The sequence below is a fragment of the Panthera pardus genome, unplaced genomic scaffold (genome assembly GCF_024362965.1).
Source record: "Panthera pardus isolate Hobbes unplaced genomic scaffold, ASM2436296v1 HiC_scaffold_16, whole genome shotgun sequence".
NCBI lineage: Eukaryota > Metazoa > Chordata > Mammalia > Carnivora > Felidae > Panthera > Panthera pardus.
Genome location: NW_026526721.1, coordinates 107,640,900 through 107,660,202, shown reverse-complemented (window position 1 = coordinate 107,660,202; position 19,303 = coordinate 107,640,900). Strand labels below are relative to the sequence as shown.

General features: G+C 43.3%; 1 protein-coding gene across 5 annotated transcripts in view; it reads left to right on the top strand.

The window, feature by feature from the left end:
* The window catches only part of KCNAB1 (potassium voltage-gated channel subfamily A regulatory beta subunit 1), a 411,162-nt gene that overhangs the window by 140,744 nt on the left and 251,115 nt on the right, over window positions 1-19,303 (top strand). Inside the window, exon 1 of one of the 5 annotated variants that reach the window (XM_019440234.2) lies at window positions 2,960-3,956. The exons of 3 other annotated variants lie outside the window; for them this stretch is intronic. In XM_019440234.2, the coding sequence (XP_019295779.1) occupies window positions 3,736-3,956 (221 nt within the window). In that variant the 5' untranslated portion in view covers window positions 2,960-3,735. Of the gene's footprint in view, window positions 1-2,959; window positions 3,957-19,303 lie in introns of those variants that run through there. One more of the 5 variants, XM_019440223.2, reaches the window with a different exon arrangement.

Genomic DNA, 19,303 nt, shown 5'->3' with positions numbered 1-19,303 from the left:
AGCCCTTGTGGTGTCAGAGCTGAAAAGGCACACTGCGGGTAGCAAGAAAGAAGCTTGCACCGGAGCGCTTCTCTGGTCTCCATTCTTTGATTCTCTTTGAGGCGGACTAAAGGCAGACACTTGTCAATACACAAGGGGTGCAGATGTGAATGTGGGGCAATTATTGGCTCCTTTAAAGTAAGCAGGCTGTGTGAAGCTAGAACGTGCAGGATTCTTTTTTTCTTTTTCCTTCTTTTTAAGGAATCAAGTTTATCCAAGAATTTGGCATCTTCCCATATGCTTTCCTTCCTCCCTTCCTGCCGCATTCTTTCCTTTGCTTCCTTATCTCCCTCTTTCAATTATTCATACGGTGAGGGCCTGCTAGGCATAAGGCACTGAGCTCAGTCCTGTGAGAGGTAGGAAGGGGACTCTGAGGCGCTCGGCCTTGCAGGTTTTGTTCTGCTAACCTCACCCCTGCTCTGGTTTGGGTTAGCGAACTGCGTTAGCTATGTTGGCTAACGGTGCTGATCTCTGGCCCTCCCTCCTCCCCCCCCCCCCCCGAGGACTTGGTGGCACTACTTCATCAGCCCTCGGCCACCTTCTCACACCTCCTTCCCCTCCGTCAGTGCCCAGGCAAGCTCCTGGCCATCCAGGCCTATAGGGATCACCACGCTCTGTCTTTGTTTTCGCCTTCCAGGCTGCTTTGTTTTCCTCTCTTTCTGAGCTCTTCCTTTTGATGCCTCCCACTTCTTCCTCTTTTCCTGATTCACATCGATCATCTCTGATGAGCCAGCTTCGTGTGAAAACACAAAGGTTCTAATGATCTGCTTCCTCTCTGCCCACTGTTATTTATTCCAGGGAACACAGAGCTCATCAAGAACTCCCTCCTTGGAGCCAAAGGAAAAAGAAGGCATCATTTGTCCTTTTCCACATCCCTCATTGCATCTGAAAGCTATTTCCCAACCACTGAGTGTTAGGTCATATATTTATTTTTTAAAGTCATGAAGGATTAAGGATTGAGCTTCTACAATGTGATTTAAACCTTATCTGCAGGTTATAAAACGTTAAGATTCATCTCTGGATTAGAATCCAAAATAAGCACATATTCTGCTTCAAAACTTCATTCTTGGGGTGTCCGGGTGGCTCAGTCGGTTGAACGTCTGACTTTGGCTCAGGTCATGATCTCGCGGTCTGTGAGTTCGAGCCCTCTGTCAGGCTCTGTGCTGACAGCTCGGAGCCTGTAGCCTGCTTCGGATTCTGTGTCTGCCTTTCTCTCTGCCCCTCCCCTGCTCATGCTCTGCCCCCCTCTCTCTCTCTCTCTGTCAAAAATAAACAGTAAAAAAAATTTTTTTGGGGGGGTGCCTGGGTGGCTCAGTCGGTTGGGCGTCCGACTTCAGCTCAGGTCACCATCTCGCGGTCCGTGAGTTCAAGCCCCGCATCGGGCTCTGGGCTGATGGCTCAGAGCCTGGAGCCTGCTTCCGATTCTGTGTCTCCCTCTCTCTCTGCCCCTCCCCCATTCATGCTCTGTCTCTCTCTGTCTCAAAAATAAATAAAAAGTTAAAAAAAAAATTAAAAAAAATTTTTTTAAATTCATTCTTAGAACTTAATTTGGCAAGAAGTGGTCAGACCTGTTCGTTGTTGTTGTTGTTGTTGTTGTTGTTCCAATCACACAGACATTGCTAGAATGTGTATTTTCCCCACACTTGCCAACCCCTTGGAAGACCACCTTCCTCCTCTCCTGCTAATCAGATTCATGCCCTGTGCAAAATCCTGCTCCTCTACGAAGGTTGCCTGGGAACCCATGAGCTCCTTGCGGTCCAGACTCTGTCTAAGCCGTCTTTGTACCTTAGCAACAAGTAGAGCCAGGTACCTGATAGAGATTCGGTAGAAGTGTGGGGAATGAATCAAAGAACTTATCTCCAGCCTTCTGTAATTACTCCTCTGCTTAACTCTAACATATTTAGTGCCTGTACCACTCATTTGAACACTGATGCACCTCTGACTTGTTAATTAGCCCCTTTAAGACTGGATGCTTTGTCCTTCCCACACAGATTGCCTGTTCCTTGAGGGAGAAGGACAGTGCTTCAACCACCCCCCACCCCACCCCCCCACCATGTTTCTATTGCCTAGCACAGAGATGGTGCTCACAAATGTTGTCAGTTTAAGCCCTGTTCCTTTTCACTGGACAGCAATGTCTGTTGGGGACCATGTTCAAAAAACTGATCTTGCAGAAGCCATAATTTTATTGTAAGTGTGTCTATAAAAGGAGTCTGGCTTCCATGCATTTCAAACGGAGAGATAAAGTGCTCATCAGCCAACTGATACTTAGTTTTGTTCAACCACATATTTTGAGCAGTTGCTTTGCACCTGACACTGAACCACACAATGTTTCTACCTCACATGGATTCAAAGTCGAGAGGAGTGTTTTGCTGCCCACCCCTGACTTGGGGATAGTGTTTGTCATCACCAGTGGCCCTGGGTGACTGGTGGGCACTGGACATAGTTCCAGCCACCTGGCCTGGACTTTCTGGGTGGTGTGGACCTGCTGCTCACCCTGTGTAGCCCCCTTCTGGGTGGTGCCAAATTGCTGCCTCTTCCCCTATCCCTGGTCCTCTGAGATCCAGAATAGATTTTTACGGCAAGTTAGCTGACTCCAAAAAGTCTGCACTGTGGTTTTTCAAGAAACTTCAAACTTACCGTCTTCAGGAATAACGCGGGAAGGGGAAATGAACTCTAACAAGGCTAATAACAGGGATTTCAAGTAGTGTTTTAGTAAGCCAGTCACAGAGTATTCACGTGTTAATTCACTGGCATGTTCCGTGGCAGAAGCACCCCCACTCTGCCTTCCCCCACTTCCAACTGTTGTGCTGCAGCAAGATTTGGTCTGAATCTGGGCAGACCCCCCCCCCCCCTTTATGAGCTGCCCTCCCCCCTTTATGAGCTGCCCTCCAGATTCTGTTACAGCAAGTGTCTGGTGAAAGTGGTCCCTGCCTTGTCGCACACAAAGGCTAGGAGCTCTTTAAAGGGGTCAGCCTGCGCTTCTGTGCAGCTGCAAACATTTGTCAGTGTGGGCTCAGCAACCCAGGCTTTCGCCTGAAAATGAGTGGGGAGGGGTCTTGAGCACGCCCCCCCCCCCCCCCCCCCCGCCCCAGACCTCCCGGAGTGGGGCGGGGAGGGGAAGGAGCTGACAGTCTGAGTGGATGGAGACCACCGGTCCCTGGGGACCAGCTTGCGATTAGCTGCTTCTTGGATGCTCCGCGTGCCAGTTGAGCATCCTGCCTGAGGTCCAGAGCGTGCTGGCGGCGCATCTTGCGGTATATGCCTGCGTGGATTTGAGCCATCGCCCAGAGGCGAGCCCGCATTCAGACACGGTGGACCGGCCCCGGCAGTCAGCGCGAATGCTCAGCTTTAGGCGTCTGCAAGAGCCTCCCGACTGCATGGATTTGGCTGTCTAATCAGCCGAGATTACTGCCCGGGAAGATTTGTGAGCCTGATCCGCGCTCCAGCTGCTGTGACAACTTCAGGGCTGGCTGTTTACTTCTCTCGGTGCCTGGGACTCTGTTCTGCACCGCAGCCACTCCTGCCACTTGCCTGGCTCTGAAGTCCTCTGCCGCGAGGACTCGTCTGACGGCATCCCCAGGAAGGGGGAGCAAGGAGGGGTTAAAAGACGAGCAGAAACCCCCCCAGCTGCTCAACCTCTCGTGACTGCCTGTGTTCTGGGGTTCTGAGAGGGACCGTGCGCTGCCCGGGGAAGCAATGCAAGTCTCCATAGCCTGCACAGAGCACAATTTGAAGAGCCGGAATGGTGAGGACCGACTTCTGAGCAAGCAGAGCTCCACCGCCCCCAATGTGGTGAACGCAGCCCGGGCCAAATTCCGCACGGTCGCTATCATCGCGCGCAGCCTGGGGACGTTCACCCCTCAGCATCACATTTCTCTCAAAGAGTCCACCGCAAAGCAGACTGGCATGAAATATAGGTATGGATGTAAGATTCCATCTGCCCGGGGTTTCTGTGTTCTATACAGGTGCACTGGGGGACAGTTCATCGGTTTTGAGAAGTGACTTGCCGGTGGATGGTTGCTTAATTTAGAATACTCAGGTGTCTCTAAAATAGCTCCTTAGGAGAGGGGACACCCAAAGAGGTTGTGTTGTGTTGTGTGTGTGTGTGTGTGTGTGTGTGTGTGTGTGTGTGGTATTTTTTTAAAAATGCAGCCCGTTTTGTATATTCTAAAGTGTTGCGAACACCTTTAGCAGTTGAATGAATTCCAGTCTGCAGAGACTAACACAACTGCTGGAAACTGGTATTGAGATCAGGGTAGTTTTTCAACAGCAAATGTGTTGGTCCTATTTTATGGTGCAGACTGTAGTTTCTGTGCTTATACTATTCAAATTAGTTTCCCATCTAGTACTGCATTCTTATTTAGCTTTCGAAAGACCAAGGCAGCAAATGCTGTGCAAGCTCTTAAGGAAGTTTTGTTGCAGGAAGAAACGCCTATAAAGGTAGATTAGGTTGAACACTGACACATTTAAATCTAAATTACCGCTTGGAATAAAATGGAGACCTTCTTATGAAATACGGAGAAAAAGTCATTTGTTTTAATATGCGTTTCCTCATAAATTTTTAAGGTCCCTCTTCCTCTAGCTTATTTTCCATAGCTGGAGGCCTTCCCAGTACTAGTCGATGCTCTCTTTCATAGAGAATGACTTAAATTTGATAAGTAGAAAATTTCATTATTCAATTATGTGACTCCTGCCTTCTCATGCTATCTGCCTTGCACTGAGCCCTCCTGGCTTTATTTCTTTAAAACTGCTGTCCTTCTAGTCTCAACGTGTTTGCAGAGGTAGAGGAGAGAAGCTAATGAGGCATCTTCCAAAGGCTTTGGTTATTCTACTTTGCAGATACGATTTTGTCAATTACTCACATTTAACTATGCCTCATCTCTGTTAGGAGCCAGGTTTCAGGATGAAAGGAACTTGATGCAATGAACATAATGCACACCTCAGGCTTCCCACGTGGGGTTTCTGCAATAGGCTTTTAAACCCATTTCTACAAAAGTTACCCTTGAAAAAGTTTCTTTGTAGAGGTACTGGGAGCTCCTCCTTGCAGAAGCACCAAGCACTGTTGTTGTGATGGATTTTTGAGCCATTAAGAAAGCAAGCCATGTGCTTGGGGGAGGCACTACAATACCATAGCTAAAGCTTTTTGCCCCAACCCGGAAGGATGCTAGCAGCCTACCTTCATGCAACTCTGTTTTTCCCAGTGTTTACATGGTGGGGAAGGGGGGGGGGGGCCCACAGTGACTGTTAGCTAACTGAGACCGCAGCCTCCAGTGCATTGGCTTGTGTGGCACACACCCAACCCTGCCCTGAGGGCTCTGCTCTGCCTGCAGTCCGGCTGCTGTGAGGGAAGACAAGCTGCTGTCTTGATCAGCAGGGCCCCTAGGAATGGGACTCTCGGAGATCAGGCGGATCACAGAGGTCACTTGAATGGTGGCTGCCAGCATTCTAGCAGCACCATGAGCTTTGTTTCTGTAAACCAGAAGAAATAAAAAGTAATACCCTTCCTTTCTTGTGGCAGAGTTTCATAGTTGCTTATGGATCATTGTGTTGGAAGTTTGGTTTTGCGAAGCTTCTTAGAAGGCAGGAGATATCCAGGAAGGTTTTTCTGGTGATATGTGCAGCTCAGCTCAGGTTGGATAATAACTGTCTCTCTTTACAAAAGCTCAGTGTGCGAGTAAGATTCACGTGGGCACCTTCCATTCCTGGCAACTAAGGACAGCTCTTTTCTGACAAAAAGTTAGCCATCTGCGTTTTTCAGTATTCTTAGACTCCTTTGTGACTTATGGTGACTGGACAAGATTCTCCACTTGCCTTTTATTCTGAACCATCCTACCCATGACAGGCAGGTGGTTCTCTGTGTGTGTGAATGCGACTTAACCCCTCTCTCCTTCAAATTCCACTCAGTGCCTTTAGGAAAGAGGTTGAAATTATGCCAAATGTACACTTAGGGTTGGAGAAAGAAAGAGGGAGGGCGAGAGACAAGCTCTGCACTTTATAAAAAAAAAAACAAAACGGGATAGAAATGTTATTATTAGCCAAATTATCATTTTCTTTGTCCTTAATGTCACTAAAATAGCATGTGTTATTGATAACAAATAGCAAAAATTTAAAAAAGTGGCTAACTGTGTTTACAATAACCTTGCATCCTTGAAAATGATGTCCATAGGAATAGCTTAAGCTAGGATTTATAAATTCTACAGAATAAAAAAAAAAAAACCAACAGCAACAACAACCACAAAAACCCAGTGTCTTTTCATTCATCTTTTTGCCAAGGGGAGGGCTCATAGCTTTCATCAGAATTTGAAAAGTGTCTGCCACTCACTTTTCTTTTTTATCTAAAAGCAGTGTTACAGAGTGAAGAGGTATTTTAGTCAACAAATATTTATTGAGCATCTATTCTGTACCAGGAGCCCTACTAGAACTGGGCTGCCAAAGGTGCAAACAGCAGACAAGGTTTGAGGCTTACATTCAGGTTGGGGAAGCAGACCACAAGCAAGAAAACAAATCATAAAATCTATTAGGAGACATTCGTAGGAAGACTTTATTTGGGGAAGATGATGGTCATGCCTGGGCTAACTTCTTCACCTTGAGGCTACTGTCCCTGCTTCAGTTCCAGAATTACGCCTGCATCTTGGGGCATGAGTGAAAATGTGCCCATATCTGCCATCTATCTGCCAACCCAGGGACTTCCCTCAGGCGCTACCTGGACATTGAGGACCTACTTGTTACAACCCTGATAAAAGAGTAGAATGCCTCTTACTTACCTGATGCTTTATAATTTTTATGTTTTAATGCTTATTTATTTGAGAGAGAGAGTGCAAGTGGGGAAGGGGACAGAGAGAGGGAGACAGAGAATCCCAAGCAGGCTGTGTGCTGTCACACAGAGCCCAGTGTGGGACTTGAACCCATGAACTGTGAGATCATGACTTCAGCCAAAACTGAGATGATTTAACCGACTGAGCTGCCCAGATGCCCTCACCTTATAATTTCGAAAGCCCAACTCCTATAATAGCCCATGATTACCGTTCATTAATCAGGAACTCGTGAACTTGGGATTTAGAAAGAATTAATTTATACTTGTGTGAAGCATCTGAATTCTGCAAGAATAAATACTCAATAGCCTTCACAGCACCATTGTGCTAAAAGCTTGCTTAAAGTTAGCTATTGTTTCAAGGCTGAGGATAAAAAAAAATCCACTAGAAAAATCTGCTATTCAAAGGCTACTTTTAGCCCAAGAGAACAAGATTCCACCTAACTGTTATTCTGGGGACTATCCTGTATGTAAACAACATAAGACTATTGTGTTTCTTACAGTTTTTACACTTGTGCTTTGTTAATGCAGGAGAGTTGCTTTATTTTAGTTTTGTGTGTGTTTTAAATCTCCGAGTTCATCACACTGTGTTAAAGTTTGATGTATGCTCTGTAACCATACATGATCGATGAAGATCCGTACGTACCTTTCATCATAAGGAAGCCAAATCACTGAGAATAGAAGTTAAATCAGATTTGTCTTTTGGGTTGTTTTGTTTTGTTTTGTTTTTTGGTTTTGCTTATTTGGGTGGTTGGGTGTCTTTTTTTAAAATAACTTTTTACAATGATTCTACTAGTATTTGACATGGTCTCAGGCCTTTTGTCATTCAGGTTTGAGCATATTTGTACTGATATCTACCCACCCCCATTCTGAAATTGTTACTTTAGTCCTAGAACAATTTGAATATTGATGGACTCAATTCATTGAGAAAAATCTTACCTGTAATATATACACCCATGTCAATAAAACTTTGTGCTGTAATGTTACATAAAACAGGCTTTGAAGTTCTTAAGAGAACCCTTTACAAAGAATCAATATTGTTGAGCAATAATCTTTAAATTCCACTTTAAGAAGTTACTTTTTCCAGTTTTTTTGTTTTGTTTTGTTTAGCTTTTTAATGTTTATTTCTGAGAGAGAGAGAGAGAGAGAGAGAGAGACAGCAAGCAGGGGAGGGGCAGAGAGAGGGAAACACAGAATCAGAAGCAGGCTCCAGGCTCTGAGCTGTCAGCCCAGAGCCCAATGTAGGGCTCGAACCCACAGGCCGCAAGATCATGACCTGAGCCAAAGTCAGATGTTTAACTGACTGAGCCACCCACGCACCCCACTTTTCCCAGTTTTTTAGGTTAATCACCTTGTACCATTTTGGTCACTTAAAAGTGTTTTTGAAATAAGTACAAATTCACAGGAATTTGTAAGAAAAATATGGAAAGCTTTTGTGTACCCTTAATCCAGTTTTCTCTAGTGGTAACATCTTGTATCACTATAGCACAACATCAAAACCAATTAATTGACATTGCCATAATCCACAGAATTTATTCAGATTTTACCAGTATACGTGTATTCATATGTGTGTATCTTTGTATGTCCATGCAGTTTTATCACATGTAGAAGTTTGTGTAACCACCACCACAGTGAAGAATCAGAATTATTCCATCACCACGAGGGCCCCTCATGCTTCCCCTTTGTAACCACATCCGTATAACCTTCCCCAATCCCTACACAGTCTTTGGCAACCACTGCTCTCCGATCTGGCTCCATAATTTTCTTTCTTCAAGAACATTTTATGTAAATGGAATCATACAATTTGTAATCTTTGGGGATTTTTTTTTTCCACTCAGTATAATTCTCTTCAGACCCAAAAGAATTGCTGTGTGTCTCAGTAGTTCGTTTCTTTTTATTCCATGGTTTGGATATTTCAGTGTGTCCTTTGGTGGATGAATGGTTTAAAAAAAGTCAGGTTGTTGTCCTTATTTTTAGCATGCATTAGATAACTTCAGATTACAACATTATCCTCAAATTCCTTCAGTGCCATTCAGTAGCTCAGGGAATAAAAATCCAAAGTACCTAACCTGGCACCTGAGGTCCTTCATGGTGTGGCTTCCATCATTTTTTCCCAGTTGTGACTCTGTTCTCATCTTTCCTCTGATGACCACATGCATTCTCAGAAGTACCTACTTGGGAGAGGACCCCTCACAGTGCCCGGAACCTTCTTGGTTTTTTGGTCCTTCTGTATCATTTCCCGTTCTGGCTGTTCTATTCTAGAATTCTCCTACCTCACTTGACCAGGCAAACTCCTATGCATTCTCCAAGACCAAACACTAGCATAACCTTCTCAATAAAACCTTGCCCGGCTCCACTCCACTTAGCATTAAATACTCGCTCTTTCGTGCCCCCACTGCAACTGGTTCTTACTTCTGTGATGGAGATTATTGATGGCATACTGTTGCTATTATCTGTTTGCATCCGTGTCTTCCCTGGCAGTCTGTGAGCAGCTTGAGTTTTGGATTTTATTCATCTCTGTAACCCCAGAATCTGATCTGGCACCTGGCACATGAGAGTTATTCGATAAATGCTTGGAAAATGAACGGCCATGTCTGTGGGATGCTATGTTAAATGCCACGTGGGAGGGTTGTCTCTTGAGTCTTTACAGTTTGGTGTGACTAGGTATGTACACAAAAAGGCTGCATATGTGATACAAAGAAGGATTGTTGCTATAGTGTGAAGAGACCTCATTTAGCAGGGGCTGTAGGAGTCAGGGAGAGGTCACATGAGAAAAGCCAGGGAAGCTTGGCATTGAAGAAGGAGAAACGCCAAGATGGGCACAGAGCAGGAGGGGAACAGGCTACAGCAGGTGGGCAGCATGTCCCAAAGACTGCACTTGCAGGGTTGAGAAATCATAGAATAGGGTAGAGGGTCTGTGCAGGGAGGTGGGGGAGAGAGCATCTTGTAGGTAAAGAAGGGTCAGATTATGGCACCTCGGAGGCCAGGGGAACCCGTTTTAGGCATCAGGTGAACATCAGCAATGGAGGTTGCTGATTTTTGAACAGGTTGTCTCCTTAAAGTTCTGTTAAGAAAGGATTAACCTGGCAGTTGTTCCAAAAACAATTTGCGGAGTTGTAAATGTGAAGTAAGAGAATGTGCTTTAATTCCGTAGCATTCCCTCTTTTCCTACAGAGAATCGAGACTACACAGAAGACTCAGACCAGATGCTTTTCCCATGCTCCTCCTTTCGCAGCCTCTTTATTAAAGCACACGTGTCATCCACCGTTCCTTACCTCCCACGAATGGTGGGCAGGTTTTGAATTAAAGCAATTGAAGTGAAAGATCAGTCTTGTCAGCCGATTACGTAAAAGGCACCGAATGTGTGTATGTGTGTGTGTTTGCGCACATGCGTATGGAGAAAAGTGGGAGGAAATAGGTGGGCTGAAGAGGGGGGAAGAGAAGAGCCTGCTCTGTGGCTGTGTTTCAAATAGAAATATTTGATTTCAGTCCAGAGAAGAGAGCAGCTTGGTTTTTTAGAATGTCAGTTTTTTTTTTTTTTTAAGAGTACCGTTGTTGTTTCCACTGATAGCATGGGCTTTCCTCTCTTCCTCAAAGCAAAATGGTGAGAATGGGGAGGTGGAGAAACCTTCCTGAAAATTAGTTGCTGATTCAGTCTCATAGAGTTTATTCCACCTCTGCAAGACAGCAGTCAGAAGTCTGGCATCCATGGGCTGGTGAGAAAATGGTAGGAGGGGAGGCAGCCTCCCGGAAGTTGTTAGGCAAACGTCGTTCCAGTTCCATGGTTCTGGAAGAGTGTGTGTGTGTGTGTGTGTGTGTGTGTGTGTGTGTGTGTGTGCACGCGCATGCGCCTGTGTGTGTGCATGTGTGGGGCACATACAAGTGAAGGAATCTTTCCAAAGTGTTTCCAGAAACAGCTCATCTTCCAGCTGTAATCTTCAACTGGGTTGTTGCATATGAAGTCTCTAACCCCAATCCACGCAATGCCCCCCTTCAGAAGTGTACTCCTTTTATAGAAATCCTTTCTCTAAAGAAAATTCTGCAAATACTTGAACTTGTGGTAATTTTGAGCAATGTTCTGAAGGGAGGAAAGAAATCCCATTATGTTCACAAGGGAAATCAGATTCATATATTTGACTTTGAATTCTCAAACTCATTTCTTCAAGTATATAATCTGTCATTAGTATATTGAATGGAATGAGATTTAGGTCCAGTGAATCTGATCAAAATATAGGATTCTTGGCCTTTTTTTTTTTTTTTGAATTTGACATTCCTTTTAGGAGAGAAAACCCTGGTATGAGAAGAATTGAATTCAGAAGCATTGATTCCTACTTTACAGGAATATCAAAGCCATTCTGGTAGTCATTATTAGACTATGATAAAAAATTATTCAATGTTGCCAATTAATCATTGTTGTATGTTTAAAAAATGTTTTGTTCATCGGTTTCCTGCTCTTCAGAATTAGAAAATAAACAGTTATAGAGAGTGAAGAACTTAAGGCAAAAGTCTTAAAAATATCCATTTCAATACTTAGAGTTTTTAATCTTACGTGATCACTAGAAATAAGTAAATTTGTAGTGGAGGCTAGTGCTGAAGGAACTTTAGATGCCGTCCAATTCAGTCATATTATTTTATACAGAATGGCCAGTTCCTTCATCAAAGTTACTCAAGGAGGTGATGGGAGAGTCAAGGCCAAACTCAGGTGTCCTGACTGCAGGAGCAGGATTCCTTACTTGCCTTAAGCTTCTACACTGTAGTCTCTTGGTTACCCTCCATTTTTCAACATCGAAAAGAAGGACAGTACATAAAATGCTTCTAGAAAGGGCAATTTTCTTCTATACAAATGCACAGTTTCCAGTTCATACTTTTCTTTAGAAGAAGCAAAGCCTTATTGTGCAGTAAGAGAGCCAAAGAAACTTTCTCCATCTATTACAGAATTGTGAGGACCCCAGAGGAGTTCCCTGGCTCTCTCTACTTGTACATGTTCTGAAACTGGATGAAAATTCAGTTCTAGAAGATAGTGTGCTTAGTGTCACAGTTTCTACAGAACTGGTATCCCAGAGACCTACAAAACCATGGGCTCAGATGATGGGACAGTGCTCCATGTCAACCTGGGATATGAAATGCTCATTGGGACATTCAGTACTGAACAGACGTTACTCTCCTCCATGCTTTTAGAGATTACTTTGAAAGTCTGCTCCTGAGAGTCAGAATCAAAATACATTTAAAAATCCTCATTGCAGGTTGATTTTCAGTTACTCAGATTGGAAACCAAAACAGAAGCCCAGCAGTGATGCTTTTTCTTGGAATCGACAACTAGGGAGGACTCTGAGAGCACTCGCACAGGCCATCTGGTCCAGCCCTCATGAGAAATCTGTCCTGTTTTTCCAATTTGTGCTGTGCAGCAGCTACTTGTAAAGGCCCCTAAAGAAATATTGTGTAATCCCCTTTCACAGCAGTCATGAAAAAAAAAATTGGCTCTTCTTTCTAAGAATTAGAATCATTCATTAAGCTCTGAAACCTCCCAAGGAAGCCATCAAGTGAGGGTATTTGAGAACTCTTGTCTGTGGTCTGGACCCTAACAGTCATGTCAATTTGGAAAGTGAAGATAGAATGAGGGGCAAGGTGGCAACGGTGGAGCAGTGAGGCAAGGGGAGGCACCCAGAGGCCTGCTGGAAGATCTCAACCTCCTGTTGATGCCTGAGGCAGGAGATCCCTCCCATTCTGGTCCAGCACCTGCTCACCTGGCCTGACTGTTCTGTTGCTAGACCATCCAAGAGTCTAAAAAAAAAATTTTTTTTGACCATGACAAAATTCCTTCTTGCAATTGACTTGGCCCCTTTCAAGGTGCACTGGAAGCTTCTTGGCCTGTCCCTGTTGAACTGAAAATGATACAGATATAATTTCTTCGTCCATAAGTGTTCCCGAACTTGAAAACCATTACTAACATTTAGCCTCCTAATTTTCAGGATGGTTCCAGTTTTTTCCTCCTAGATTTCATTTTCTGATTTCCCACAGTAATGAGGATGCTCCTTTAAAGCCCCTGTACAATGTCTACATCTTCTTTAGGTCACCCAGAACTGGATACAATTCCAAGGAAAGGCCTAGACTTCTCAGTAAGGAATAGCAAGATCACCTAATAACAGAAACCTGCTTTGTCCCCTTGTTTGCATTTTATGGCCATGCTTACTGTTTTTAGGGGGGAAACCATGTTTTTTAAAAAAATATTTTTTTAATGTTTATTTTTGAGAGAGACAGAGACAGAATGTGAGTGGGTTAGGAGAAGAGACAGAGGGAGACACAGAATAGGAAGTAAGCTCCAGGCTCTGAGCGGTCAGCACAGAGCCCAACGTGGGGCTCGAACTCACGAGTGGTGAGATCATGACCTGAGCAGAAGTCGGGCACTCAACCCACTGAGCCACCCAGGCACCCTGGGGGAGAAACCATTTTTAACACTTTGAACTAATCTTTGGAAAAAGTTCCTGAGAAATATGTTTTAAAATTATAACTTATTAAAATCACGGAGGGTGATTGTGCTGATACATAGCAACTCTTAAGAGATCATTGGCTCTAAAGGTTACAAGAACAGTTGAAGTCTGTTGGGTTAAATAAGTGCATATCTAATCTATAGGTTTCAGTGGTAGTTGGGTATCCAAATAGAAAAACCTAATAGCTGATAATAGGATTCACTGGCTTTCTGATATCCTCTTATAGGGAAGTTTTTTTTTTTTAATCTTCCAGGTTTAAAGATCAAGGCAATTGTACAGAACCAGTATTAATAACAAGAAAAGTCTTCTGTGTTGGTAATTAACATCTTCCAAGACAGTGGCCCTGAAGGGACTTAGCTGCAGGAAATTCCAACCACAGAGTTCTCCATGATGAGTTTCTATCTACTAGAAGGCCCATCTGGTTTAACAGAGCTCTTATATAAGAAAAGCGAGCTTTTTCCTGAAGAACATATGCTAATAAAGCACACTCTTTTCCATTTCTTTGAAATTAATTTCCACTTTAAACTTGGTTTTTATGTTACTGGGTTTTTGTTGTTAGAGTCTTTGGCCTGAGACCACAGCAACAAGCTGGTTATAAAAACTGACTGTGTAAATAGCGTGGCTTTAATGAATGCTACTCCTCTTTCAACTCAAGAACCAGCAAAGAATTCCTCTGAGGCATTTTGATGAAAACAGGCCTTTTGACTCACTAATACTCTATTACCTACCTCCTCATTCACAAGCACCTCTGCATTATGGAGTCTTTGCATATACTGAAAAGACTGGAAATGCTCAGAGAGTCTTTGTTTGATTTCACAGGGTTTTCATCTTGATGGAAAACATATTTGTTCAGTTTTAAGAGAAGATCTATGAACTACTTAAACAAAAAGTGGGAGTTGGGAAATTCATGGTGTGATGTACAACTTCTCTCTTAATAATGGCCTCTCTTTCATTTGCAAGGAAGAAGTTTGGGGTTTCACTTTTACCCAAATACAGTTTCTCCCAAAGCCATCTTCTGAAATCAGGAGGCTCCCATCTTAGTCCACGAAAGCCTTGGGTCACTCCTTACCTAGAGAAGTGAGTGTGTACTTGCCTGAGAACGTCAGATTCCAGGAATTGTTTCCCCAAGGCAGGACCTTCCACAGTCCTGTTTCAGAAAGAGAGGTAATTTAGAAGGGGAAACAGCAAGTATGCTTAGGAAGCAAACCTGGACACTGCATAACATACTCGTTTTCCTATTGCTGCTGCAACAAACTACCAAGTTAGTGCCTTCACCAACAGTTCTGGAAGTCGGGAGTCTAAAATCAAGGTGTCAGGAGGTCCGTGCTCTTTCTGGAGGCTTCAAAGTAGAAGTTCATGTCCTTGCCTTCTCCAGCTCCTCAAGGACACTTGCATTTTATAGCTTGTGGCTCCTTCAAAGCACATCTTTCCACGTCTGGTTCTGTCTTCACATCTCCTTTTCCTCACTTTGATCTGCCTGCCTCCCTCCTACAAGGACTCCTATGAAAACACTGGGTCCGCCCAGCTAATCCAGGATAATCTCCCCATCTTGAAATCTTTAACATAATCACATCCCCAAAGTCTTCTTTACTACATAGGGTAGCCTATTCATAGGTTTCAGAAATGAGGGCATGAACAACTTCCAGGGGCTGATGTACAGCTTACTGTAATACCATGGTGCTATGTTATGCAAGAGAGGGGAGAGTTAAAGGGACCCAAAGTATCAAGCATTACATCCTCCTCACTTTCTCTAACATCTAAGACTGATTTAGGCGAGGCAAGACCGCAAAAGGAAGAATGAGGTCACTGAAAATGCAGGGCACTGGGGATTTTCTCTGTGGATGGCTACAGCTTAGGTTTCCAATCAGAATAAAAATTCCTAGTCACAACATACGGCTCCAGTGTGAAAAAGTTGAAACAGTATTATCTTGACCTTGGCAGTGACTATAATGGCAGTTATTGCTTGAGTCTGTTCTGCTTGTAAGGCCCCTCAAGCTAACAGCTACTGGAGATCCCCCTTTTTGCTTTTTATTTCTCCTTTCTTTTATGATCTAAATACAAATGAGAAGATTTGGAGGTGGACATTAATAGAAAAACCCATGGATGGAGGCACCTGGGTGACTCAGTCACTTAAGCGTCAGACTTTGGCTCAGGTCATGATCTCACGGTCCATGACTTCGAGCCCTGCGTTGGGTTCTGTGCTGACAGCTCAGAGCCTGGAGCCTGCTTTGGATTCTGTGTCTCCCTCTCTCTCTTTTCCTCCCCCACTTTCTTTCTCTCTTCTCCCCCCCCCAAATATTAAATATATCTGCATCAAAATTTCATAACTAATTAGTGAGATGTGAATCCCACTCCATCCTATAGCATGTGGGGTGGCAGGAGCTGAAGCAGCGTGTCTTTCTTCCTGACATGATGCATCTGTGAGGCTCTGTGCACATCCTATAACAGACCTTCCATAAAACCCCTGCTGTTCCTACCTCGTTACTGTGGTCATAACAACCTTGTGGGGGAGAAAAGGAGTTTCTTGCAGAGATGTGAAATTCTTTTTCTGAACCCTTCTATTAACTATTGTTCTCTTGAAGCCATTATGTTGACCAGTCATTTTAATCACAGAAAGGCTTTTCTTCTTATTTACAAAATTTGCATATATTCTAACACAAATTTTATTTAAAAAATTTTTTTTAATATTTATTTTTGAGAGCATGAGCAGGGGAGGGGTAGAGAGAGAGGGAGACACGGAATCTGAAGCAGACTCAAGGCTCTGAGCTGTCAGCACAGAGTCCGACGTGGGGTTCAAACCCACAGACTGTGAGATCATGACCTGAGCCGAAGTCAGATGCTTAACTGACTGAGCCACCCAGGCGTCCCTATTCTGACACAAACTTTCAAATGTTTTAATCTCATGCAGTTTTCCTCTGTGAATCTTTGTCTCACATACCAATAGAGGAAGGTGGCTGTTCCTCAGTTCTTTCAATCCCTTTCCAAAGGCCCCCAGCTCCTCTGTCAAGGTCTAGAGTAGTGGGCTTTGAAGATAGCACTCTTGGTGCCAAATCATTCAAATCTATATACCCTCTCTCGGAATGCAAGCATTAAGTACCAGATTGTATCAAACTGGGGGAGCAATATTAGTGGGCACAAAGTGAGCTAGAAGAAAAGATTCACTGGGAATCAGGAAGCTTTGAGAATTCAGAAATAGGGAGTCAAGAGTTAAAACACAACTTTGGCGTGTAATTGAGTCTCTCACGGCCAGATAGTGTTTCTTGGAGGGTGTGAGGGAGGCAATGCTCCGGTGAGAGGGGAGTGAGGAAGTGACCTCTTTGGGAACCTTGCAGGTCATGGACTGTGCTACCACCCTGAACTCTAGAGCTGGATGCAAGGCATCTGTTAGAATGCAGTGTGGAGGAAGTAATTCTAAAATGGGAATGAGGGGCGCCTGGGTGGCTCTGTTGGCTGGGCAGCCAACCCTTGATCTCAGCTCATGTCTCGATCTCAAGTGGTGAGTTCAGTTTCCACGTTGGGCTCCGTGCTAGGTGGGAAACCTATTTAAATAATAAAATGGGACTAGGCAAGTATTGCTCTATAATCCCTCACAGGGCTGGACAACTCCATGTACCTTTCCAATTCCATCACATTGCCTTTGTATATATGTAACAGTGTATTTAGAGTCACCAATGAATACCAAACACTACTTGTAGTACCCTGAGAGCAGGGAGGGAAGGAGCCAGACCTGTCTTTGCTCTCCCCTAAATTACCACTAACAGAGTCTGTATTCTAACGTGGAGAAGACATTGTCCTAACACAAATATAACAATGACAACATTGCTTAATGTTGACCAAAGAAAAGAAAGATAAATCAACTGAAGTCTGTATGTTTATTGCAGTAATGAACTCTGCCTGGTTATAGGTCATCGATGACCACTAATGAAGCAAATGTGATGAGTTTAACAAGTACGCTTCCGTTTCATTTTTTAGCAAGAAGGCAATACGATCGCATGATAATACCGTTGATCAAAGTATTTGACTTTTAGCAACGACTAGTTTTAGCAATAGACATAGTCATAAAATGTTTATGATTTTTCTTGTTGGTTATTGCTGCTAAGGATGTTAGCCATTTGACCGCTTGATATTTTGAGATGGAAAGGCTTTGGGGACAGGGTTAACAAAAGACAAATACAATCATTATCAGAATGTCTGAATAACATTCTATGTTACTAAAATCTTTGTTGATTGTCTCATGTAAACATTTTAACCGAGGAATTGAAAGAACTTAATATTATTTTTTATCTTTGAGGAGAACTTTGAAAGGAGGTAGCAAGTAATATTGTGCCCTTTTTCAATTACGGCAACTGAGGCACAAAAACAAAACCTAATGACATGTTGTGCAGTCTTTTGTTTTCAATTTTAAGTTCAGACAGCTTCTGACCAATATTTTCCTATAGTGACCAGCATGTATTTATGCCAAGGGCAACTCAGAACAAAAAAACTCTAACATTGGCAGGATTCTGTTTCCCTTTTTTAGCATGAGGCGGTGGAATGGTCCAGGTGCTTGGTGTCCCTCATTGTTACTCTATCCAGAAAACCAGGGCAAAGACAGGACTAGATCAGTATAGTAGCACAAGGAATGTATACTTGAGCTCAGGGCTGATCCCAGAATCTGTAGGCTGCAGGAAATTGAGAGATGATGTGGATTTTTTTTTTTTATTTCATATTATTAGAAATTTGTCTTGAGTGGGAATAAGTGCATCTTTAGGTATTAGTAGCTAAAGTTACATGCAGCTCAGAGAGCAAACAGATATTTTACAGTTGATTTTTTTGGATAAATATGTAGTCCAGCAAAGTGTGTGTGTGTGTTTAAGGTACAAACACAAAACATGGATAATAGTAGCAAATGGTTCCATGGCCTAGTAGCCAAAGGTACTACAACGTTTGTTCACCCAGCTTTGTCTTCACTAGCAAATTACTTAACTTCCCTGTACCCCAGTGTTTGTAAGATGGACCTGGTAATCCTTTATGGGGTTGTTTGAAAGATTGTATGAAATAATGTATGTAAAATACCCATTGTTATCCATCATAATTATCAATATCAATAACACGGGGACAAGAATAGATGAGGCTCTAAAGCATATGGTGATAGCATTGCAATAGGTCTTTTTTAAAAGTTTGTTTTTTCATGAGAATATTCATATTTTAGTCATTCCCCATGTAGCACAATGTCTGGCTTGTTATAGGTGACCAATGGAAGTTTGTTGGGTGGGTGATGAGAAATGGACAATGATTTCATTTTTATAAGCTTCAAAGTCTTCCAGGGGATTGTATTACAATATACTCTCTTGACTTTTTGTGCAGGCTTCGTTCTCTACCCGACTTGTCCTCTTGACAGTCATGAAGAATTTTCTTTCCTTTGAAGGCAAGAATCCTATCTGCTTTTGACCTTGGCTGCTGAAAAGCCTGACCTGTGCTTGCTGTCCCCCATCGTGTCTGTTATATCTACTTACACCTAGCCTTGTACCAGAAAAGAATATGAGGCGATACCTCAAATTGCATGGCTTACAGGAAAGAAGACTAAAAATGGCAGGGTTGAGACAGGGATTCACGACGCTTGTAACATTTGTCTTATTCTCACCCTTAACAATGCACATGTCCTTGAGAAGCATCTGCTGGCCATACACTGTGTTGTTAGGAAAGACCAAAGTGCAGCTGTGTGCAGGGTCTTGAGGGAGAATCGTGCAGGGACTGCCTGAGTCTTTGTTTGTGTTGTTTTTCTGCGAAGAACGTGGGTCTGTGTCAGATGGTGATTCTCGAGTTCTCGCTTGATCCTTGACAAAGAAGGGGACATTGAAAGCAAGGTGGTTTATAAACCTAGATTCCTTATGGTAGTAAGTGGATTACGTCGTAAAAAGGGACTACCTCCATGCCAACTATACTTCAGGGGAAAATTATTTATACTGATAAATAATACAGGTAT